Raw genomic sequence first — 26,830 nt, forward strand, 5'->3', positions numbered from 1 at the left:
AATCACAATATTCAACAAGATCAAACTGTCCGCTGTCAATCATAATATTCAACAAGATCAAAATGTCAGCTGTTAATCAAAATATTCAACAAGATCAAACTGTCAGTTGTCAATCACAGTATTCAACAATGTCAAACTGTCCGCTGTCAATCACAGTATTCAACAAGATCAAACTGTCAGTTGTCAATCACAATATTCAACAAGATCAAAATGTCAGCTGTTAATCAAAATATTCAACAAGATCAAACTGTCAGTTGTCAATCACAGTATTCAACAATGTCAAACTGTCCGCTGTCAATCACAGTATTCAACAAGATCAAACTGTCAGCTGTCAATCACAATATTCAACAATATCAAACTGTCAGTTGTCAATCAAAATATTCAACAAGATCAAACTGTCAGTTGTCAATCACAATATTAAAAAAGATCAAACTGTCAGTTGTCAATCACAATATTAAACAAGATCAAACTGTCAGTTGTCAATCACAGTATTCAACAAGATCAAACTGTCTGCTGTCAATCACAGTATTCAACAATATCAAACTGTCAGCTGTCAATCACAGTATTCAACAAGATCAAACTGTCAGTTGTGAATCAAAATATTCAACAAGATCAAACTGTCAGTTGTCAATAACAATATTCAACAATATCAAACTGTCAGTTGTCAATCACAGTATTCAACAATATCAAACTGTCAGTTGTCAATCACAATATTCAACAAGATCAAACTGTCAATTGTCAATCACAGTATTCAACAAGATCAAACTGTCTGCTGTCAATCATAATATTCAACAAGATCAAACTGTCAGTTGTCAATCACAATATTCAACAATATCAAACTCAGCTGTCAATCATAATATTCAACAAGATCAAACTGTCCACTGTCAATCACAATATTCAACAAGATGAAACTGTCAGCTGTCAATGAAAATATTCAACAAGATCAAACTGTCAGCTGTCAATCATAATATTCAACAAGATCAAACTGTCCGCTGTCAATCATAATATTCAACAAGATCAAAATGTCAGCTGTTAATCAAAATATTCAACAAGATCAAAATGTCTGCTGTCAATCACAATATTCAACAATATCAAACTGTCAGCTGTCAATCACAGTATTCAACAATATCAAACTGTCTGCTGTCAATTACAATATTCACCAAGATCAAACTGTCAGTTGTCAATCACAGTATTCAACAAGATCAAACTGTCAGCTGTCAATCATAATATTCAACAAGATCAAACTGTCAGTTGTCATTCACAATATTCAACAATATCAAACTGTCAGCTGTCAATCATAATATTCAGCGATATCAAACTGTCAGCTGTCAATCAGAATATTCAACAAGATCAAACTGTCCGCTGTCAATCACAATATTCAACAAGATGAAACTGTCAGCTGTCAATGAAAATATTCAACAAGATCAAACTGTCAGCTGTCAATGAAAATATTCAACAAGATCAAACTGTCCGCTGTCAATCATAATATTCAACAATATCAAACTGTCAGCTGTCAATCACAGTATTCAACAAGATCAAACTGTCTGCTGTCAATCACAATAAACAAGATCAAACTGTCAGTTGTCAGTCAAAATATTCAACAAGCTCAAACTGTCAGCTGTCAATGAAAATATTCTACAAGATCAAACTGTCAGCTGTCAATCACAATATTCAACAATATCAAACTGTCAGCTGTCAATCACAATATTCAACAAGCTCAAACTGTCAGCTGTCAATGAAAATATTCTACAAGATCAAACTGTCAGCTGTCAATCACAATATTCAACAATATCAAACTGTCAGCTGTCAATCACAGTATTCAACAATGTCAAACTGTCCGCTGTCAATCACAGTATTCAACAAGATCAACTGTCAATCACAGTATTCAACAATGTCAAACTGTCCGCTGTCAATCACAGTATTCAACAAGATCAAACTGTCAGTTGTCAATCACAATATTCAACAAGATCAAAATGTCAGCTGTTAATCAAAATATTCAACAAGATCAAACTGTCAGTTGTCAATCACAGTATTCAACAATGTCAAACTGTCCGCTGTCAATCACAGTATTCAACAAGATCAAACTGTCAGCTGTCAATCACAATATTCAACAAGATCAAACTGTCCGCTGTCAATCATAATATTCAACAAGATCAAAATGTCAGTTGTCAATCACAGTATTCAACAATGTCAAACTGTCCGCTGTCAATCACAGTATTCAACAAGATCGAACTGTCCGCTGTCAATCACAGTATTCAACAAGATCAAACTGTCAGTTGTCAATCACAGTATTCAACAATGTCAAACTGTCCGCTGTCAATCACAGTATTCAACAAGATCGAACTGTCCGCTGTCAATCACAGTATTCAACAAGATCAAACTGTCAGTTGTCAATCACAGTATTCAACAATGTCAAACTGTCCGCTGTCAATCACAGTATTCAACAAGATCGAACTGTCCGCTGTCAATCACAGTATTCAACAAGATCAAACTGTCAGTTGTCAATCACAATATTCAACAAGATCAAACTGTCAGCTGTCAATCATAATATTCAACAAGATCAAAATGTCAGCTGTTAATCAAAATATTCAACAAGATCAAACTGTCTGCTGTCAATCACAATATTCAACAATGTCAAACTGTCAGTTGTCAACTGCAGACTGAGGCTATACCAGCACCGCAGAGAGGGCGCCAGTGGACCTCAGTCTGCGGTTCACCTCCACCTTAAAGACACTAACCACATGTTTGAGGACAAGGAAGTTAAAATATTAGCCAGAGAGAAGAAATGGTTTGAGAGAGGGGTCAAGGAGGCATTCTTTGTCAAACGTTTGAAACCCAGCCTTAATCGGGGAGGGGGTCTGAGACACATTTTATCCCCTGTTTACAATGGGGTACTCAGGTCAAAGGAGTTTCAGTCAGAAAGGCATCCATCCCATCATTAGAGGGACTGCAGGCTTACATGTAGTTCCTAGGGTTTGTAAGAGTAGAATGGGAGGCAGAGCCTTCAGCTTTCAGGCTCCTCTCCTGTGGAACCAGCTCCCAATTCAGATCAGGGAGACAGACACCCTCTCTACTTTTAAGATTAGGCTTAAAACTTTCCTTTTTGCTAAAGCTTATAGTTAGGGCTGGATCAGGTGACCCTGAACCATCCCTTAGTTATGCTGCTATAGACGTAGACTGCTGGGGGGTTCCCATGATGCACTGTTTCTTTCTCTTTTTGCTCTGTATGCACCACTCTGCATTTAATCATTAGTGATCGATCTCTGCTCCCCTCCACAGCATGTCTTTTTCCTGGTTCTCTCCCTCAGCCCCAACCAGTCCCAGCAGAAGACTGCCCCTCCCTGAGCCTGGTTCTGCTGGAGGTTTCTTCCTGTTAAAAGGGAGTTTTTCCTTCCCACTGTAGCCAAGTGCTTGCTCACAGGGGGTCGTTTTGACCGTTGGGGTTTTACATAATTATTGTATGGCCTTGCCTTACAATATAAAGCGCCTTGGGGCAACTGTTTGTTGTGATTTGGCGCTATATAAAAAAATTGATTGATTGATTGATTAATTGTCCTCATCAAATAAACAATAAAGAAAGAAAGTTGTTATATGTATCACGGTGAGGACAGGAAGATAAATGGTGTTGGGGTCATTTTAAAAGAAGAGTATGTTAAGAGTGTGTTGGAGCTTAAGCGAGTGTCTGACAGGGTGATGAGTGTGAAGTTGGAAATTGAAGGGGTGATAATGAATATCATCAGTACATATGCCCCTCAGGTAGACTGCGAGATGATGGAGAAAGATGATTTCTGGAGTGTGTTAGATGAGGTGGTGGAGGGTGAACCCAAGCATGAAAGAGTGGTGACAGGCGCGGACTTCAATGGGCATATTGGTGAAGGGAACAGAGGTGATGAGGAAGTAATGGTAGATATGGTAGCAAGGACAGGAATGTGGAAGGACAGATGGTAGTTGATTTTGCAAAAAAGATGGAAATGTCTGTGGTGAACACCTACTTTAATAAAAGGGAGGAGCACAGGGTGACATATAAGAGTGGAAGAAGGTGCACACAGGTGGACTAGATTCTGTATAAGAGATGCAGCTGAAAGAAAGTGGAGACTGTAAGGTGGTGGCAGGAGAGAGTGTAGCTCGACAGCACATGATGGTGGTTTGTAGGATGACTTTTGAGGTGAAGAACAGAGTGAGGGCTCAACAAAAGATCAGATGGTGGAAGCTGAAGGAGGAAGACTGTTGTGTGAAATTCAGTGAGCAGGTGAGAGACGCACTGGATGGAGGGGAAGCAATTTTGGACAACTGGAAAAGTACTGCAGATGTGGTGAGGGAGACAACAAGGAAGGTAGTGGGTGAGACATCTGGACAGTGGAAGGAAGACAAGGAGACTTGGTGGTGGAACGAAGATGTCCAGGAAAGCATAAGGAGGAAGAGGTTGGAATTTTTTTTAGGATAGTCAAATAGATGAAGAAAGTAGACAGGAGTACAAGGAGATGTAGTGTAAGGCGAAAAGAGAAGTGGCAAAAGCATTTAGCGAACTGTTGAAGAACTTGAACAGTAAGGAAGGAGAAAAAGACTTGTACCGATTGGCCAGACAAAGGGACAGAGCTGGAAAGGATGTGCAGCAGGTTAGGATGATAAAAGATGCAGATGGTAATGTGCTGACAAGTGAGGAGAGTGTGTTGAGAAGGTGGAGGGAATATTTTGAGGAGCTGATGAATGAAGAAAATAAGAGAGAAAAGGATGAATGATGTGGAGAAAGTAAATCAGGAAGTGCAAGGGATAAGTAAGGATGAGGGCAGCTATGAAGAGGATGAAGAGTGGAAAGGCAGTTGGTCCAGATGACATTCCAGTGGAGGCATGGAAATGTCTTGGAGAGATGGCAGTGGAGTTTCTAACCAGATTGTTTAATAAAATCTTGGAAAGTGAGAGGATACCTGAGGAGTGGAGACAAAGTGTGCTGGTTCCTATTTTTAAGAAAAAGCGTGATATGCAGAGCTGCAGAAACTACAGAGGCATAAAGATGATCGGACACAGCATGAAGTTATGGGGAAAAAGTAGGAGAAGCTAGGCTTAGAAAACAGGTGAAGCACTGTGAGCAGCAATATGGTTTCATGCCAGGAAAGAGCACTACAGCTGCAATGTTTGCTCTGAGAGTACTGATGGAGAAGTATAGAGAAGGCCAGAAGGAGTTACCTTGTGTGTTTGTGGATTTAGAGAAAGCTTATGATAGGGTGCCAAGAGAAGAGTTGTGGTATGAGGAGATCTGGAGTGGCAGAGAAGTATGTGAGAGTAGCACAGGACATGCACAAGGACAATGTGACAGCTGTGAGATGCACAGCAGGAATGACAGACTCATTCAAGGTGGAGGTGGGATTACACCAAGGACCAGCTCTGAGTCCTTCTTGTTTGCAGTGGTGATGGACAGGTTGACAGATGAGATCAGACAGGAGTCTCCATGGACTATGATGTTTGCAGATGACATTGTGATCTGCAGTGAGAGTAGGGTGAGTCTAGCCTGGAGAGGTGGAGATGTGCTCTGGACAGAAGGGGAATGAAAGTCAGTCGAAGCAAGACTGAGTACATGTGTGTGAATGGGAGGGAGCCCAGTGGAATAGTGCAGTTACAAGGAGTAGAAGTGTTGAAAGTAGATGAGTTTAAATACTTGGGGTCAACTGTCCAAAGTAATGGAGAGTGTGGTAGAGAGGTGAAGAAGAGAGTGCAGGCAGGGTGGAGTGGGTGGAGAAAGGTGGCAGGAGTGATTTGTGACCAAATAATATCAGCAAGGGTGAAGGAGAAAGTTTACAAGACAGTAGTGAGACCAGCTATGCTGTACGGGTTAGAGACAGTGGCACTAACAAAAACACAGGTGGCAGAGCTGAAGATGTTGAGATTCTCTTTGGCAATGACAAGAATGGACAAGATTAGGAATGAACATATCAGAGGGACAGCTCAGGTGGGACGGTTTGGAGACAAAGTCAAAGAGGCGAGATTGAGATGGTTTGGACATGTGCAGAGGAGAGACCCAGGGTATATAGGGAGAAGGATGCTGAGGATGGAGCCACCAGGTAGGAGGAGAAGAGGGAGGCCAAAGAGGAGTTTTCCTCTTTGGCCTCCCACTCCTCCCTATGGATGTGCTGAGGGAGGACATGTAGATGGTGTAGACATGGTTGGTGGGACAGAGGAAGCTAGAGAGGCTACAGAGGACAGGGTGAGATGGAAACGTCTGACCTACTGTGGTGCCCCCTAATGGGAGCAGCCGAAAGATGAAGAAGAAGACATGAGTAAATCTGCTTTGTTGTCTGTTTTGTATATTTTTATAGTAACCACATGTAACCATATTTTGTTAATCTGGTTGCTTTCATTTCATTTCATTGTCACTTTGATGACAACAGCAAACAACATTTTATAGCACATTTCGATTGACTCATTGCTGCAACATTTTAATCACAGATTCCTGCTCAGAAACACTGATAATAATTTAATACATTCAATAAATGATCAGAATGCTTCTAAAGGAAGCCACTTCACAAGACAATTCTTCACTTGACCTTTGTTCTTCAAATTTTCATAGATGTTTTATTATTTTTACATCTTTTACATACTGTGAGCAGTTGTTTGCATACATTTTTGGTGATTTCTTATTTATTTATTTATTATGTCAGATGAGTGATTAAACATTTGTTTAAAAAAAATCTAGACTTGATCCTCTGTGGTGAGGTTTAGAGTACCCCAGGGTTCTGCTTTAGGTCCTTTGTTTTTTCATAAATATATATTCTGTAAAGATGTGGAATTATATTTGAATGAATGAATGAGTTTGAATGGATCAGTTTTATTCAGCATGCACATAAACAAAATACCAACATAAAAATCTCTTACTAACATAACAAATCAAAAAGAAAAGAAAATACAACAACTCAAACAATTTCCCAAGTGGGTGCGGCCGAAAGGGCATGGGCTAAAGCTTATAAACTCCCACCCCGTACACCAGTTACTATACACATTTAAATACACTCAAAACAAGGTAACAATCAGAAAATAACATAACTGAACAGAACAGAATAATCAGGAATATGATGTGCAAATAAACAAAAAAGAACCACAAAAACAATTAGCCTAATATAACATACTATAGTAAGAAATTACATTGTTTTTATAAAGCCTTTTAACACCTACCAATGTACCAGATGATTTAATACTATCAGAACAATTATTCCAAATTCTAACACCTTTTACAGAAATACAATGACTTTTAACAGTTGTTCAAATCTTTCTTCCCTCAAATATCAGTGTTCCTCACAAATGATAACTGGACTCCCTCATTTTAAACAACTCTTGAACGTGTAGTGGCAAAAGTTTATTTTTAACTTTGTACATAATCTGTATCATAAAATAATCCACCAAATGTTGAAATTTCAAAATACACAGACAAGCAAACAATTGGTTTGTTGGTGCGTAATGTGTTTTTTTTTAGTTATAACTCTTATAGCTTTGTTTCTGTTAAGGTTTCTGTCTCTGTTAATGTCCTCGCGTCAAGCAACCCAGTCCAGTCGAAGATTCAAGCTTCTCTACTCTTATAGCTTTCTTTTGTAACAGAAAACCTGAATTTGTTTTTGCTTTATATATGTTTCCCCAAACCTCAATACAATAGGTCATATATGTGACAAGTAATGAACGAACAACGAATGTTGGGGAAGAAAATATTGTGCTTTATACAAAATTGAAATAACTTTTGAAATTTTAGATTTGACATCATTTATGTGAGTTTTCCAACTTAATTTATCATCAATAAAAATGCCAAGAAATTTAGTTTCAGATACAATTTCAATTTCAACATTGTTCAATGATAAGTTTTTATTTAAATTACAAGGCTTATTTCCAAATATAATACACTTAGTCTTACCAAAATGAAGTGACAATTTATTAGAATCAAACCAATATTTAAAATTTAATAATTCCTTCTCCATCATTTCCAAAAGTTGTCCCAAATTGTCCCCACTACCGAACACAGTCGTGTCATCGGCAAACAAAATACAACGCACAGACTTTGACACCAAACTTATATCATTGACATACAACAAAAACAGCAACGGCCCAAGGACTGACCCTTGGGGCACCCCACATGTGAGCCTCAATAATTCTGAATTTGTCCCTCCAAAATGAACACACTGATACCTATAACTACCTATAATCAAGGGCTAATCCTCTGATGCCGTACTTCTGTAATTTGTCCAATAATAAAGAATGATCTATGGTATCAAATGCTTTCTGTAAATCAAAGAAAACCCCTTCACTGTATTGCTTCATCTTTATTGCATTTGTAACTTGTTCAACAAAATCAATTATAGCCAGGGAAGTGATGCGACTTTTTCTAAAACCATACTGCTGTTCACTAAGTATATGATGTTTGGATATACGAGGTCTGTTAGAAAAGTATCGGACCTTTTTATTTTTTGCAAAAACCTGATGGATTTGAATCACGCGTGCTTGCATGAGCCAACCTTGAACCTTCGTGCGCATGCGTGAATTTTTTCACGCCTGTCGATTGCGTCATTTGCTGGCAAGCAGCCTTTGTGTGAGGATGGGTGTTGTGCTCTTGGTGGATTTTCATTGCAAGGAAAATGGCAGAACGACTGGAGCAGCGCTGCATCAAATTTTGCCAGAAACTGAGCGACAGCCAGGTGAAAACCATTCAGAAGATTCAGACGGCTTTCGGTGACGATCCTATAGGCATCACACAGATTAAGGAGCTTACAACCAGTTTAAAGACGTCCGCACAACGGTGGAGAGCGAGCCACGCTCCGGTCGGCCATCAACATGCTGAAATGACCAGATCATTTCCAAAGTGAACGCTGTGGTGATGCGGGACCGTTGTGTGACTGTCCGAGAAATTGCGGAAGAGGTGGACATCAGCACTTTTTCGGCACATTCCACTGTGACAGAAGATTTGGCCATGAAAAGAGTGGCGGTGAAATGTGTGCCGAAGCTGCTAACGGCGGAGCAAAAGCACCTTCGTGTTGAAGTCTCAGGACATGCTGGACTCCGAAAAATGATGCCCACTTTTTCCACAATTTCTCGGATAGTCACACGACTGAAAAGCCACCGAAAGCCGTTTGAATCTTCCGAATGGTTTCCACCTGCCTGTCGCCCAGTTTCTAGCAAAATTTGATGCAGCGCTGCTCCAGTCGTTCCGTTTTTTTCCTTGCAATGAAAATCCGATGAGCGCACTGCACACGTCCCACAAAAAGGCTGCTTACCAGCAAATGACGCAGTCGACAGACGTAAAAAAATTCACGCATGCGCACGAAGGTTCAAGGTTGGCTCATGCAAGCACACGTGATTCAAATCCATCAGGTTTTTGCAAAAAATAAAAAGGTCCGATACTTTTCTAACAGACCTCGTAAAATCATTCAGCCTCTTTACAAATATTTTTTTCCAGAATTTTAGAAAACTGTGATAAAGAAATTGGCCTATAATTTGAAAAGACATGCTTGTCACCAGATTTAAACAAAGGTATCACCTTAGCTATTTTCATTTTAGAAGAATTTCCAAGTCATTAGTGATAAATTGCAAATATAAGTTAAAGGTTTAATAATACAATGAATAATATTTTTGATCAAACACATACTAAAGTTATCACAGTCAGTTGATTTTTTTTCCCATTTAATTTATAAACAATGTTGATAATTTCGTTTTCATCTACTTCTCTAATGTATATTGAATCCAAAACAGTATTAATTAATTTATTGTGGTCCACAGAATGTGTTTTACAAGATATAATTGAATTTGATAAATTTTTACCCACATTAACAAAATAATTACTAAAATGATCTGCAATAACTTTATTGTTTTTACAGTTTTATCAGAATCTGCATAAAAATAAGTTGGATAATCTTTAACTGTTTTCCTCTTGTTAATAATTTAATTTCATATCTTCCAGGTGCCAGTAATGTTGGTTTTATTTTTTTCTTACATGATCGCATGATATTCGTTAATTTATTTTTGTATATCTTATATTTACTTTCAGCCTCCTTAATTCTAAATTTTATAAACTGCTTGTCCAAAAGATTTTTCTTTTTGCATGCATTCTGGACTCCCTTTGTAACCCAAGGTTTGTCAGTTTTTTGAGCATTTTTACTTTGTGGCACCAACAGACAATATCTATCGTACAAATTCAAAATAATGGTGATAAAAGATTTATATGATCTGTCAATGTCATCATTATCACACCAATCCTGCTGCATTAAGGCCCTTCTAAAATTCTCAAGGGTAACTTCAGTTCATTTTATTTTGAAATGTACAAGTTCTTTCTTCATTGTTGTGCTGATGACACCCAGTTTTATATGCCAAAAATGGCAAATAATCTCTGCAATATGGTAGAGTATGGTAGCTTGTATGACCACTCTACCATACAATTGTATGCAAAAGTTTTGGCAGGCCTGATAATTTTCATGATTTTCCTTTATAAGTCATTGGTTGTACGGATCAGACATTTCAGTTAAATATATCATATAGCAGACAAACAGTGATATTTGAGAAGTGAAATGAAGTTTCTAGTATTTACAGAAAGTGTGCAATAATTATTTAAACAAAATTGGACAGGTGCATAAATTTGGGCACGCTTGTCATTTTATTGATTTGAATACATTTAGCACTAATTATTGGAACATAAAATTGGTTTGTTAAGCTCACTGACCCTTGACTTCCTTACAGAGGTGAATCTAATCACGAGAAAGGGTATTTAAGGTGGCCATTTCCAATGTTTCCCCTCTTTGCATCTCTTCTAATGAGTGGCAACATGAGAGCCTCTAAACAACTCTCAAATGACCTGAAAACAAAGATTGTTCAACATCATGGTTTAGGGCAGTTGTCTCAAACTCATTCCAGAAAGGGCCGAGAGGGTGCAGGTTTTCTTTGCAGCCACTGATTCCACCAGGTGATTTCACTGATTATCATCACTTTGAGAAGGTGGAATCAGTTAATCAGTGAAATCACCTGGTGGAATCAGTGACTGCAAAGAAAACCTGCACCCTCTCAGCCCTTTCTGAAATGAGTTTGAGACCTCTGGTTTAGGGGAAGGATACAAAAAGTTTCCACTGTGAGGAACATAGTGAGGAAATGGAAGACCACAGGCACAGTACTAGTTAAGGCCCGAAGTGGCAGGCCAAGAAAACCTCAGACAAGCTGAAGCAAAGGACAATGAGAACAGTCATAGTCAACCCACAGACCTGCTCCAAAGACCTACAACATGATCTTGCTGCAGATAGTGTCTTTGTGCATGGTTCAACTATACAGCGCACTTTGCACAAAGAGATGCTGTATGATGCTGTAATGCAGAGGAAGCCTTTTCTGTGTACACGCCACAAACAGAGTCACTTGAGGTATGCTAAAGCACATTTGGACAAGCCAGCTTCATTTTTAGGTTTAGGTTTTAGAATTCATCATAGTACAGAAACAGCATTAGTGAAGGTTACAAATGATCTTCTTATGGCCTCGGACAGTGGACTCATCTCTGTGCTTGTTCTGTTAGACCTCAGTGCTGCTTTTGATACTGTTGACCATAAAATTTTATTACAGAGATTAGAGCATGCCATAGGTATTAAAGGCACTGCGCTGCGGTGGTTTGAATCATATTTGTCTAATAGATTACAATTTGTTCATGTAAATGGGGAATCTTCTTCACAGACTAAAGTTAATTATGGAGTTCCACAAGGTTCTGTGCTAGGACCAATTTTATTCACTTTATACATGCTTCCCTTAGGCAGTATTATTAGACGGTATTGCTTAAATTTTCATTGTTACGCAGATGATACCCAGCTTTATCTATCCATGAAGCCAGAGGACACACACCAATTAGCTAAACTGCAGGATTGTCTTACAGACATAAAGACATGGATGACCTCTAATTTCCTGCTTTTAAACTCAGATAAAACTGAAGTTATTGTACTTGGCCCCACAAATCTTAGAAACATGGTGTCTAACCAGATCCTTACTCTGGATGGCATTACCCTGACCTCTAGTAATACTGTGAGAAATCTTGGAGTCATTTTTGATCAGGATATGTCATTCAAAGCGCATATTAAACAAATATGTAGGACTGCTTTTTTGCATTTACGCAATATCTCTAAAATCAGAAAGGTCTTGTCTCAGAGTGATGCTGAAAAACTAATTCATGCATTTATTTCCTCTAGACTGGACTATTGTAATTCATTATTATCAGGTTGTCCTAAAAGTTCCCTAAAAAGCCTTCAGTTAATTCAAAATGCTGCAGCTAGAGTACTGACGGGGACTAGCAGGAGAGAGCATATCTCACCCGTGTTGGCCTCTCTTCATTGGCTTCCTGTTAATTCTAGAATAGAATTTAAAATTCTTCTTCTTACTTATAAGGTTTTGAATAATCAGGTCCCATCTTATCTTAGGGACCTCGTAGTACCATATTACCCCATTAGAGCGCTTCGCTCTCAGACTGCAGGCTTACTTGTAGTTCCTAGGGTTTGTAAGAGTAGAATGGGAGGCAGAGCCTTCAGCTTTCAGGCTCCTCTCCTGTGGAACCAGCTCCCAATTCAGATCAGGGAGACAGATACCCTCTCTACTTTTAAGATTAGGCTTAAAACTTTCCTTTTCGCTAAGGCTTATAGTTAGGGCTGGATCAGGTGACCCTGGACCATCCCTTGGTTATGCTGCTTTAGACGTAGACTGTGGGGGGGTTCCCATGATGCACTGTTTCTTTCTCTTTTTGCTCTGTATGCATCACTCTGCATTTAATCATTAGTGATCGATCTCTGCCCCCCTCCACGGCATGTCTTTTTCCTGGTTCTTTCCCTCGGCCCCAACCAGTCTCAGCAGAAGACTGCCCCTCCCTGAGCCTGGTTCTGCTGGAGGTTTCTTCCTGTTAAAAGGGAGTTTTTCCTTCCCACTGTAGCCAAGTGCTTGCTCATAGGGGGTCGTTTTGACCGTTGGGGTTTTTCATAATTATTGTATGGCCTTGCCTTACAATATAAAGCGCCTTGGGGCAACTGTTTGTTGTGATTTGGCGCTATATAAAAAAAAAGTTGATTGATTGATTGATTGATTTTAGAGATATTGCGTAAATGCAAAAAAGCAGTCCTACATATTTGTTTAATATGCGCTTTGAATGACATATCCTGATCAAAAATGACTCCAAGATTTCTCACAGTATTACTAGAGGTCAGGGTAATGCCATCCAGAGTAAGGATCTGGTTAGACACCATGTTTCTAAGATTTGTGGGGCCAAGTACAATAACTTCAGTTTTATCTGAGTTTAAAAGCAGGAAATTAGAGGTCATCCATGTCTTTATGTCTGTAAGACAATCCTGCAGTTTAGCTAATTGGTGTGTGTCCTCTGGCTTCATGGATAGATAAAGCTGGGTATCATCTGCATAACAATGAAAATTTAAGCAATACCGTCTAATAATACTGCCTAAGGGAAGCATGTATAAAGTGAATAAAATTGGTCCTAGCACAGAACCTTGTGGAACTCCATAATTAACTTTAGTCTGTGAAGAAGATTCCCCATTTACATGAACAAATTGTAATCTATTAGACAAATATGATTCAAACCACCGCAGCGCAGTGCCTTTAATACCTATGGCATGCTCTAATCTCTGTAATAAAATTTTTATGGTCAACAGTATCAAAAGCAGCACTGAGGTCTAACAGAACAAGCACAGAGATGAGTCCACTGTCCAAGGCCATAAGAAGATTATTTGTAACCTTCACTAATGCTGTTTCTGTACTATGATGAATTCTAAAACCTGACTGAAACTCTTCAAATAGACCATTCCTCTGCAGATTGTTGTATGGCTGGGGGGCCTGGCTGCCTTTTTGTTTCTGTCTTTTGTTTTTCCTTCCAGGTGGCTTGCATTTGGGACTGAGTGGCTGTGTTGCTGAGGTTATCAGGACCTCACCCTGATCACCTGCGGCTCGTCAGGACTCACAGCTGAGGTGCATCTATATGGATTGGAACATGGTGGCATTTAAGACTGGAGTATACAGTGTGTATTTGCCAGAGACTCGACCTTGTGACCAGACGGGTGAGATCGTCGTCTCGGGAGCCATCTCATCATCAGTGGATGCAGAGAACGTCCAGGGTTTGATGCACGGTCTGTGAAAGAGGAGGGGGTGAGGTCTCACGCTCGTCAGCACACTTCCTGAGGTACGTTAGATTTTGTGACTAACATTTATACAGTCAGTAAATGTGGTGTCCCTCACACCTTTTTATATTGAGCTGTATGTTAGTCATGTATCGGCTTCCACTGCAGTGGAGTTTTGTGAACTGGATGTTCCATGCCTGCAGGTTGGGAAGCTGATTAGTAATCAAGCCAGGAAGTGTTTGCTGTTTGTACACCTTTAAGTGTTCTCTCTGTGTGTAGAGTGTGGACTCACATAATGGTTCCTTCTTTCACAGATTCGGTTTGTTGCGGCCACCTGGGGGGTGTCGGCGGGGTCCTTGGGTCCGAACAGCTTCTGGCTCCGGACCGTTAGCGCTGCTGGGAGCGCACCACGCCAGACCGCACTTTCTTTTGTTATTTTTTGTATCACTGTTATGTATTAAATTCAGTTAGCCTTTGTACCGTGCTCTGCTTATTTCATACTGGGTCCTTCAAACGCTGGTCGGTTCTCCGAGCTGCGTCCGACACATAACACAGATGATCAGTTAGCTGTTTTACAACTACCTTTTCAAGAATTTTTGAGAGAAAAGGAAGGTTGGAGATTGGCCTATAATTAGCTAAGATAGCTGGGTCAAGTGATGGCTTTTTAAGTAATGGTTTAATTACTGCCACCTTAAAAGCCTGTGGTACATAGCCAACTAACAAAGATAGATTGATCATATTTAAGATCGAAGCATTAAATAATGGTAGGGCTTCCTTGAGCAGCCTGGTAGGAATGGGGTCTAATAAACATGTTGATGGTTTGGATGAAGTAACTAATGAAAATAACTCAGACAGAACAATCGGAGAGAAAGAGTCTAACCAAATACCGGCATCACTGAAAGCAGCCAAAGATAACGATACGTCTTTGGGATGGTTATGAGTAATTTTTTCTCTAATAGTTAAAATTTTGTTAGCAAAGAAAGTCATGAAGTCATTACTAGTTAAAGTTAAAGGAATACTCGGCTCAATAGAGCTCTGACTCTTTGTCAGCCTGGCTACAGTGCTGAAAAGAAACCTGGGGTTGTTCTTATTTTCTTCAATTAGTGATGAGTAGAAAGATGTCCTAGCTTTACGGAGGGCTTTTTTATAGAGCAACAGACTCTTTTTCCAGGCTAAGTGAAGATCTTCTAAATTAGTGAGACGCCATTTCCTCTCCAACTTACGGGTTATCTGTTTAAGCTACGAGTTTGTGAGTTATACCACGGAGTCAGGCACTTCTGATTTAAAGCTCTCTTTTTTAGAGGAGCTACAGCATCCAAAGTTGTCTTCAATGAGGATGTAAAACTATTGACGAGATACTCTATCTCACTTACAGAGTTTAGGTAGCTACTCTGCACTGTGTTGGTATATGGCATTAGAGAACATAAAGAAGGAATCATATCCTTAAACCTAGTTACAGCGCTTTCTGAAAGACTTCTAGTGTAATGAAACTTATTCCCCACTGCTGGGTAGTCCATCAGAGTAAATGTAAATGTTATTAAGAAATGATCAGACAGAAGGGAGTTTTCAGGGAATACTGTTAAGTCTTCTATTTCCATAGAAGATGATTTTATGGAATCACATGTCCATAAGTATTCACTGCCTTTATTCAATACTTTGTTGATGCACCTTTGGCAGCAGTTCCAGCCTCAAGTCTTCTTGAATATGATTCCACAAGCTTGGTGCATCTATCTTTGGGCAGTTTGGTCCATTCCTCTTCGCAGCACCTCTCAAGCTCCATCAGGTTGGATGGGGAGCGTCGGTGCACAGACATTTTCAGATCTCTCCAGAGATGTTCAATCGGATTCAGGTCTGGGCTCTGACTGGGCCACTCAAGGACATTCACAGAGTTGTCCTGAAGCCACTCCTTTGATATCTTGGCTGTGTGCTTAGGGTCACTGTCCTGCTGAAAGATGAACCGTTGCCCCAGTCTGAGGTCAAGAGCGCTCTGGAGAAGGTTTTCATCCAGGACGTGTCTGTACATTGCTGCATTCATCTTTCCCTCAATCCTGACTAGTCTCCCAGTTCCTGCTGATGAAAAACATCCCCACAGCATGATGCTGCCACCATGCTTCACTGTAGTGATGGTGCCTGGTTTCCTCCAAACATGATGCCAAAGAGTTCAATCTTTGTCTCATCAAACCAGAGAATTTTGTTTCTCCTGGTCTGAGAGTCCTTCAGGTGCCTTTTGTCATACTCCAGGTGGGCTGCCATGTGCCTTTTACTAAGGAGTGGCTTCCGTCTGGACACTCTACCATACAGGCCTGATTCTTGGATTGCTGCAGAGATGGTTGACCTTCTGGAAAGTTCTCCTCTCTCCACAGAGGAATACTGGAGCTCTGACGGAGTGACCATTGGGTTCTTGTCACCTACCTGACTAAAGACCTTCGCCCCCAACCGCTCAGTTTAGACCGGTGGCCAGCTCCAGGAAGACTCCTGTTGGATCTGAACTTCTTCCATTTCTGGATGATGGAGACCACTGTGCTCATTGGGACCTTCAAAGCAGCAGAAATGTTTCTGTTCCCTTCCCCAGATTTGTGCCTCCAGACAATCCTTTCTTGGAGGTCTACAGACAATTCCTTTGACTTCATACTTGGTTTGTGCTCTGACTGTCAACTGTGGGACCTTATATGTAGACAGGTGTGTGTCTTTCCAAATCAAGTCCATTCAACTGAATTTACCCCAGGTGGACTCCAATTAAGCTGCAGAAACATCTCAAGGATTTTAATATTTTATAAGGATTTTATAAAATTGATTTAAATCCATTAGATAAAATCTAAAAAAAAACATTTCATATGTCATCATGGGGTACTGTGTGGAGAATTCTGAAGAAAAATATACATAAATTTCAACCATTTTGGAATAAGGCTGTGAACACTCTCCAGACGCACTGTAATTTTTATTATCGTTGTCTGTTTAAATCTGTTTATATCGTCAGAATTATTACAGTAGGAAGACTTCATAATTGCTTTTAAATGACTTAATATTAACTTCAAGTCAATTTGAGGAACTTTTATCTCGTTTAAATACACTGAACTGATTGAAATTGTCTGCGGTTTTCAGCTGTTTTTAAACTCGTTCGGTTCGTGTCTCACCTCTGCTGCCGGGATCAGTGCACCAACAGCGGCTAAAGAACAGCAGCAGAAACGCCGCCGATCCTCCGGACGACATGATTAAATCCGTCTGCTTATCCTCCGAAAGAAAAAAATCCCTCTGCCCGTCCTCCTAAAGTCAGTTTGCTCCGAATGTTTCCTCCATGGAGCCAAAAAACTCTGCTGAGAGAGAGACAGAGACACACAGAGAGAGAGAGAGAGAGAGAGAGAGAGAGGGGGGGGGGGGAGAGACAGAGACACACACAGAGAGAGGAGAGAGAGGAGGGGGGGGAGAGAGAGAGGAGAGGAGAGAGAAGAGGCGGGGGGGAGAGAGACAGAGACACACACAGAGAGAGAGAGAGAGAGGAGGGGGGGGAGAGAGAGAGAGAGAGAGAGAAGAGGCGGGGGGGAGAGAGACAGAGACACACACAGAGAGAGAGAGAGAGAGGAGGGGGGGAGAGAGAGAGAGAGAGAGAGAGGAGGGGGGGGGGGAGAGAGACACCGAGACACACACAGAGAGAGAGAGAGAGAGAGAGAGAGAGAGGGGGGGGGAGAGACAGAGACACACAGAGAGAGAGAGAGAGAGAGAGAGAGAGGAGGGGGGGAGAGAGAGAGAGAGAGAGAGAGAGGGGGGGGGGGGGGGGGGGGAGAGACAGAGACACACACAGAGAGAGAGAGAGAGAGAGAGAGAGAGAGAGGGGGGGGGGGGGGGGGGGGGGAGAGAGAGACAGAGACACACACAGAGAGAGAGAGAGAGAGAGAGAGGAGGGGGGGAGAGACAGAGACACAGAGAGAGAGAGAGAGAGAGACTCTGACCCACTATTACCCGGTCTGGCCCACTCTTACCTAGTCTGACCCACTGTTACCCGGTCTGACCCATTCTTACCTGGTCTGACCCACTCTTACCCAGTCTGACTCTTACCCAGTCTGACCCACTTTTACCCAGTCTGACCCAATCTTAAACGGTCCAACCCACTCTTAACCGGTCCGACCCACCCTTATCCGGTCTGGCCCACTGTGACCCAGTCTGACCCACTACACAGTCTGGCCCACTTTGATCTAGTCCGACCCACTCTTACCCGGTCTGACCTATTGTGACCCATTCTGACCCACTCTTACCCGGTCTGACCCACTCTTACCCGGTCTGACCCACTCTTACCCAGTCTGAGCCACTCTGACCCGGTCTGACCCACTCTTACCCGGTCTGACACACTCTTACTCAGTCTGACCCATTCTTACCCTGTCTGACCCACTCTTAACCGGTCCGACACACTCTTACCCGGTATGCCCCACAGTGATCGAGTCTGACCCACTCTTACATGGTCTGACCCTCTCTTACCCTGTCTCATCAACTCTTACCAGGGTTGACCCACTTTTACCCAGTCTGACCCATTCTTACCCTGTCTGACCCACTCTTACACAGTGTACCAGGGTTACCAGGGTTGACCCACTCTTGAGGGTCAACCCTCAAGAGTGTTGAGGGTGTTGAGGGTTGAGAGGGTTGATCCACTCTCAACCTTGTGAACTCCATAATTAACCTTAGTCTGTGAAGAAGATTCCCCATTTACATGAACAAATTGTAATCTATTAGATAACCTCTCTACTTTTAAGATTAGGCTTAAAACTTTCCTTTTTGCTAAAGCTTATAGTTAGGGCTGGATCAGGTGACCCTGAACCATCCCTTAGTTATGCTGCTATAGACTTAGACTGCTGGGGGGTTCCCATGATGCAATGAGTGTTTCTTTCTTTCTTTCTCTTTTTGCTCTGTATGCACCACTCTGCATTTAATCATTAGTGATTGATCTCTGCTCCCCTCCACAGCATGTACTTTTTCCTGGTTCTCTCACTCAGCCCCAACCAGTCCCAGCAGAAGACTGCCCCTCCCTGAGCCTGGTTCTGCTGGAGGTTTCTTCCTGTTAAAAGGGAGTTTTTCCTTCCCACTGTCTCCAAGTGCTTGCTCACAGTGGGTCGTTTTGACCGTTGGGGTTTTTACGTAATTATTGTATGGCCTTGCCTTACAATGTAAAGCGCCTTGGGGCAACTGTTTGTTGTGATTTGGCGCTATATAAATAAAATTGATTGATTGATTGATTGTGTGTCCCACTCTTACTCGGTCTGGCCCACTGTGATCCAGTCTGACCCACTCTTACCCGGGTTGGCCCATTCTCACTCAGTCTGGCCCACTGTGATCCAGTCTGACCCACTCTTACCCTGTCTGATCAACTCTTAACAGGATTGACCAACTCTTACTCATTCTGACCCATTCCTACCCTGTCTGACCCATTCTTACATGGTCTGGCCCACTCTTACTCGGTCTGGCCCACTGTGACCCAGTCTGCCCACTCTTACCGGGTCTGACCCACTCTTACACGGTCTGGCCCACTCTTACCCTCCTGGCCCACTGTGATCCAGTCTGACCCACTCTTACCTGGTCTGGCCCACTGTAACCCAATCGGGCCCGGTCTGACACACTCTTACTCAGGTTGACCCATTCTTAACCGGTCTGACCCACTCTTAACCGGTCTGACCCACTCTTACCCGGTCTGGCCCACTGTGACCCAGTCTGATTACTCTTCTCCTGTCTGGCCCACTCTTACCCAGTCTGAGCAATTCTTACCCTGTCTGACCCAGTCTTAACCTGTCCACCCCACTTTTACCCAGTCTGGCCCACTGTGACCTAGTCTGATCCACTCTTACCCGATCTGACCCACTCTTACCCATTCTGACTCATTCTTACCCTGTCTGACCCACTATTACCTGATCTGGCTGGCCCACACTTACCCAGTTTGACCCATTCTTACCCTGTCTGACACATTCTTACACGTGTGGCCCATTCTTACTCGGTCTGGCCCACTGTGATCCAGTCTGACCCACTGTTACCCTGTCTGACCCACTCTTACCCAGTCTGACCCAATCTTAACCGGGCTGACCCATTCTTACCCGGTCTTGCCCACTCTTACCTGGTCAGGCCCACTGTGACCCAGTCTGACCCACTCTTACCCAGTCTGAGACACTCTTACCAGGTATGACCCACTCTTACCCCGTCTGACACACTCTTACTCAGGCTAACCCATTCTTAACCAGTCTGACCCACTCTTAACCGGTCCGACACACTCTTACCCGGTGTGGTCCACTGTGATGCAGTCTGACCCATTCTTACCCACTCTTATCTGGTCTGACCCAATCTTACACTGTCTGACCCACTCTTACACAGTCAGGCCCACTGTGACCCATTCTGGCCCACTCTTACCCAGTCTGAGACACTCTTACCAGGTATTACTCACTCTTACTTGTTCTGACACACTCTTACTCAGGCTAACCCATTCTTAACCGGTCTGACCCACTCTTAACCGGTCTGACCCACTCTTAACCGGTCTGACCCACTGTGACCCAGTCTGACCCATTCTTAACCAGTCCAACCCACTCTTACCCTGTCTGACCCATTCTTAACAGTTCGAACTCACTCTTACCCGGTCTGGCCCACTGTGACCCAGTCTGACCCACTCTTACACAGTCTGACCCATTCTTAACCGTTCCAACTCACTCTTAACCGGTCTGACCCACTCTTACCCGGTCTGGCCCACTGTGACCTAGTCTGACCCACTCTTACCTGGTCTGACCCACTCTTACCCAGTCTGGCCCACTGTGATCTACTCTGACCCACTCTTACCAGGTCTGACCCACTGTGACCCAGTCTGACCCACTCTTACCCAGTCTGATCCACGTTTACCAAGTCTGACCCACTCTTACCCGGTCTGACACACTCTTACTCAGGCTGACCCATTCTTATCCTGTCTGACCCACTCTTAACCGGTCTGACCCACTCTTACCCGGTCTGGCCCACTGTGATCTAGTCTGACCCACTCTTACCCAGTCTGACCCACATTTACCCCGTCTGACTCATTCTTAACCGGTCCAACCCACTCTTAAGTGGTCCGACCCACTTTTACCCTATCTGATCAACTCTTACCAGGGTTGACCCACTCTTACCCAGTCTGACCCATTCTTACCCTGTCTGACCCACTCTTAACTGGTCTGACCCACTCTTACCCTGTCTGACACACTCTTACACGGTCTGGCCCACTGTGATCCAGTCTGACCCACTCTTACCCGGTCTGACCCACTCTTACCTGGTCAGGCCCACTGTGACCCAGTGTGGCCCACTCTTACCCAGTCTGAGACCCTCTTACCAGGTATGACCCACTCTTACCCGGTCTGACACACTCTTACTCAGGTTAACCCATTCTGAACTGGTCTGACCCACTCTTAACCGGTCCGACCCACTCTTACCCGGTCTGGCCCACTGTGACCCAGTCTGACCCACTCTTACCCAGTCTGACCCAATCTTAACCGGGCTGACCCATTCTTACCCGGTCTTGCCCACTCTTACCTGGTCAGGCCCACTGTGACCCAGTCTGACCCACTCTTACCCAGTCTGAGACACTCTTACCAGGTATGACCCACTCTTACCCCGTCTGACACACTCTTACTCAGGCTAACCCATTCTTAACCAGTCTGACCCACTCTTAACCGGTCCGACCCACTCTTACCCGGTGTGGTCCACTGTGATGCAGTCTGACCCATTCTTACCCACTCTTATCTGGTCTGACCCAATCTTACACTGTCTGACCCACTCTTACACAGTCAGGCCCACTGTGACCCATTCTGGCCCACTCTTACCCAGTCTGAGACACTCTTACCAGGTATTACTCACTCTTACTTGTTCTGACACACTCTTACTCAGGCTAACCCATTCTTAACCGGTCTGACCCACTCTTAACCGGTCTGACCCACTCTTACCTGGTCTGGCCCACTGTGACCCAGTCTGACCCATTCTTAACCAGTCCAACCCACTCTTACCCTGTCTGACCCATTCTTAACCGTTCGAACTCACTCTTACCCGGTCTGGCCCACTGTGACCCAGTCTGACCCACTCTTACACAGTCTGACCCATTCTTAACCGTTCCAACTCTCTCTTAACCGGTCTGACCCACTCTTACCCGGTCTGGCCCACTGTGACCTAGTCTGACCCACTCTTACCTGGTCTGACCCACTCTTACCCAGTCTGGCCCACTGTGATCTACTCTGACCCACTCTTACCAGGTCTGACCCACTGTGACCCAGTCTGACCCACTCTTATCCAGTCTGATCCACGTTTACCAAGTCTGACCCACTCTTACCCGGTCTGACACACTCTTACTCAGGCTGACCCATTCTTATCCTGTCTGACCCACTCTTAACCGGTCTGACCCACTCTTACCCGGTCTGGCCCACTGTGATCTAGTCTGACCCACTTTTACCCAGTCTGACCCACATTTACCCCGTCTGACTCATTCTTAACCGGTCCAACCCACTCTTAAGTGGTCCGACCCACTTTTACCCTATCTGATCAACTCTTACCAGGGTTGACCCACTCTTACCCAGTCTGACCCATTCTTACCCTGTCTGACCCACTCTTAACTGGTCTGACCCACTCTTACCCTGTCTGACACACTCTTACACGGTCTGGCCCACTGTGATCCAGTCTGACCCACTCTTACCCGGTCTGACCCACTCTTACCTGGTCAGGCCCACTGTGACCCAGTGTGGCCCACTCTTACCCAGTCTGAGACCCTCTTACCAGGTATGACCCACTCTTACCCAGTCTGACACACTCTTACTCAGGTTAACCCATTCTGAACTGGTCTGACCCACACTTAACCGGTCCGACCCACTCTTACCCGGTCTGGCCCACTGTGACCCAGTCTGACCCATTCTTACCCTGTCTTACCCACTCTTAACTGGTCTGACCCATTCTTACACTGTCTGACCCACTCTTACACGGTCTGGCCCACTGTGATGCAGTCTGACCCACTCTTACCCTGTCTGACCACTCTCACCCAGTCTGGCCCACTGTGACCCAGTCTGCCCCACTCTTACCCGGTCTGACCCACTCTTACACGTTCTGACCCACTGTGATCCAGTCTGACCCACTCTTACCCGGTTTGACTCACTGTGACCCAGTCTGCCCCACTCTTACCCGGTCCGACCCACTCTCACCCGGTCTGGGCCACTGTGACCCAGTCTTGCCCAATCTTACCCAGTCTCAGCCACTCTTACCAGGTATGACCCACTCTTACCCGGTCTGACACACTCTTACTCAGGCTGACCCATTCTTAATCGGTCTGACCCACTCTTAAACGGTCCGACCCACTCTTACCCGTTCTGGCCCACTGTGACCCAGTCTGACCCACTCTTACCCGGTCTGACCCACTTTTACCCTGTCTGATCAACTCTTACCAGGGCTGACCCACTCTTACCCAGTCTGACCCATTCTTACCCTGTCTGACCCACTCTTAACTGGTCTGACCCACTCTTACCCTGTCTGACTCACTCTCACCCGGTCTGGCCCACTGTGACCCAGTCTGCTCCACTCTTACACGGTCTGACCCACTCTTACATGGTCTGGCCCACTGTGATCCAGTCTGACCCACTCTTCCCTGGTCTGACCCACTGTGACCCAGTCTGCCCCGCTCTTACCCAGTCTGGTCCACTGTGACCCAGTCTGCCCCATTCTTCCCCTGTCTTACCCACTCTTAACCGGTCTGACCCACTCTTACCTGGTCTGGCCCACTGTGATCTAGTCTTACCCACTCTTAACCGGTCTGGCCCACTCTTACCTGGTCTGGCCCACTGTGACCCAGTCTGACCCATTCTTAACCAGTCCAACCCACTCTTAACCGGTCTTACCCACACTTACCTGGTCTGACCCACTCTTACCCAGTCTGAGCCACTCTGACCCGGTCTGACCCACTCTTACCCGGTCTGACCCACTCTTACCCGGTCTGACACACTCTTACTCAGTCTGACCCATTCTTACCCTGTCTGACCCACTCTTAACCGGTCCGACACACTCTTACCCGGTATGCCCCACAGTGATCGAGTCTGACCCACTCTTACATGGTCTGACCCTCTCTTACCCTGTCTCATCAACTCTTACCAGGGTTGACCCACTTTTACCCAGTCTGACCCATTCTTACCCTGTCTGACCCACTCTTACACAGTGTACCAGGGTTACCAGGGTTGACCCACTCTTGAGGGTCAACCCTCAAGAGTGTTGAGGGTGTTGAGGGTTGAGAGGGTTGATCCACTCTCAACCTTGTGAACTCCATAATTAACCTTAGTCTGTGAAGAAGATTCCCCATTTACATGAACAAATTGTAATCTATTAGATAACCTCTCTACTTTTAAGATTAGGCTTAAAACTTTCCTTTTTGCTAAAGCTTATAGTTAGGGCTGGATCAGGTGACCCTGAACCATCCCTTAGTTATGCTGCTATAGACTTAGACTGCTGGGGGGTTCCCATGATGCAATGAGTGTTTCTTTCTTTCTTTCTCTTTTTGCTCTGTATGCACCACTCTGCATTTAATCATTAGTGATTGATCTCTGCTCCCCTCCACAGCATGACTTTTTCCTGGTTCTCTCACTCAGCCCCAACCAGTCCCAGCAGAAGACTGCCCCTCCCTGAGCCTGGTTCTGCTGGAGGTTTCTTCCTGTTAAAAGGGAGTTTTTCCTTCCCACTGTCTCCAAGTGCTTGCTCACAGTGGGTCGTTTTGACCGTTGGGGTTTTTACGTAATTATTGTATGGCCTTGCCTTACAATGTAAAGCGCCTTGGGGCAACTGTTTGTTGTGATTTGGCGCTATATAAATAAAATTGATTGATTGATTGATTGTGTGTCCCACTCTTACTCGGTCTGGCCCACTGTGATCCAGTCTGACCCACTCTTACCCGGGTTGGCCCATTCTCACTCAGTCTGGCCCACTGTGATCCAGTCTGACCCACTCTTACCCTGTCTGATCAACTCTTAACAGGATTGACCAACTCTTACTCATTCTGACCCATTCCTACCCTGTCTGACCCATTCTTACATGGTCTGGCCCACTCTTACTCGGTCTGGCCCACTGTGACCCAGTCTGCCCACTCTTACCGGGTCTGACCCACTCTTACACGGTCTGGCCCACTCTTACCCTCCTGGCCCACTGTGATCCAGTCTGACCCACTCTTACCTGGTCTGGCCCACTGTAACCCAATCGGGCCCGGTCTGACACACTCTTACTCAGGTTGACCCATTCTTAACCGGTCTGACCCACTCTTAACCGGTCTGACCCACTCTTACCCGGTCTGGCCCACTGTGACCCAGTCTGATTACTCTTCTCCTGTCTGGCCCACTCTTACCCAGTCTGAGCAATTCTTACCCTGTCTGACCCAGTCTTAACCTGTCCACCCCACTTTTACCCAGTCTGGCCCACTGTGACCTAGTCTGATCCACTCTTACCCGATCTGACCCACTCTTACCCATTCTGACTCATTCTTACCCTGTCTGACCCACTATTACCTGATCTGGCTGGCCCACACTTACCCAGTTTGACCCATTCTTACCCTGTCTGACACATTCTTACACGTGTGGCCCATTCTTACTCGGTCTGGCCCACTGTGATCCAGTCTGACCCACTGTTACCCTGTCTGACCCACTCTTACCCAGTCTGACCCAATCTTAACCGGGCTGACCCATTCTTACCCGGTCTTGCCCACTCTTACCTGGTCTGACCCACTCTTACCTGGTCAGGCCCACTGTGACCCAGTGTGGCCCACTCTTACCCAGTCTGAGACCCTCTTACCAGGTATGACCCACTCTTACCCGGTCTGACACACTCTTACTCAGGTTAACCCATTCTGAACTGGTCTGACCCACTCTTAACCGGTCCGACCCACTCTTACCCGGTCTGGCCCACTGTGACCCAGTCTGACCCACTCTTACCCAGTCTGACCCAATCTTAACCGGGCTGACCCATTCTTACCCGGTCTTGCCCACTCTTACCTGGTCAGGCCCACTGTGACCCAGTCTGACCCACTCTTACCCAGTCTGAGACACTCTTACCAGGTATGACCCACTCTTACCCCGTCTGACACACTCTTACTCAGGCTAACCCATTCTTAACCAGTCTGACCCACTCTTAACCGGTCCGACCCACTCTTACCCGGTGTGGTCCACTGTGATGCAGTCTGACCCATTCTTACCCACTCTTATCTGGTCTGACCCAATCTTACACTGTCTGACCCACTCTTACACAGTCAGGCCCACTGTGACCCATTCTGGCCCACTCTTACCCAGTCTGAGACACTCTTACCAGGTATTACTCACTCTTACTTGTTCTGACACACTCTTACTCAGGCTAACCCATTCTTAACCGGTCTGACCCACTCTTAACCGGTCTGACCCACTCTTACCTGGTCTGGCCCACTGTGACCCAGTCTGACCCATTCTTAACCAGTCCAACCCACTCTTACCCTGTCTGACCCATTCTTAACCGTTCGAACTCACTCTTACCCGGTCTGGCCCACTGTGACCCAGTCTGACCCACTCTTACACAGTCTGACCCATTCTTAACCGTTCCAACTCTCTCTTAACCGGTCTGACCCACTCTTACCCGGTCTGGCCCACTGTGACCTAGTCTGACCCACTCTTACCTGGTCTGACCCACTCTTACCCAGTCTGGCCCACTGTGATCTACTCTGACCCACTCTTACCAGGTCTGACCCACTGTGACCTAGTCTG

The 26,830-nt window shown here is 44.4% G+C and overlaps 1 protein-coding gene across 1 annotated transcript in view; it reads right to left on the minus strand.

Annotated features, from left to right (window-relative positions):
• Window positions 1-17,434, minus strand: part of LOC117522776 (melanoma receptor tyrosine-protein kinase-like) — a 132,840-nt gene extending 115,406 nt beyond the window's left edge. Inside the window, 1 exon segment of the mRNA XM_034184204.1 lies at window positions 17,237-17,434. Coding sequence (XP_034040095.1) covers window positions 17,237-17,312 — 76 coding nt within the window. The 5' untranslated portion in view covers window positions 17,313-17,434.
• Window positions 17,435-26,830: the final 9,396 nt, after the last annotated feature.

The sequence above is a fragment of the Thalassophryne amazonica genome, chromosome 1 (genome assembly GCF_902500255.1).
Source record: "Thalassophryne amazonica chromosome 1, fThaAma1.1, whole genome shotgun sequence".
NCBI classification, from domain to species: domain Eukaryota; kingdom Metazoa; phylum Chordata; class Actinopteri; order Batrachoidiformes; family Batrachoididae; genus Thalassophryne; species Thalassophryne amazonica.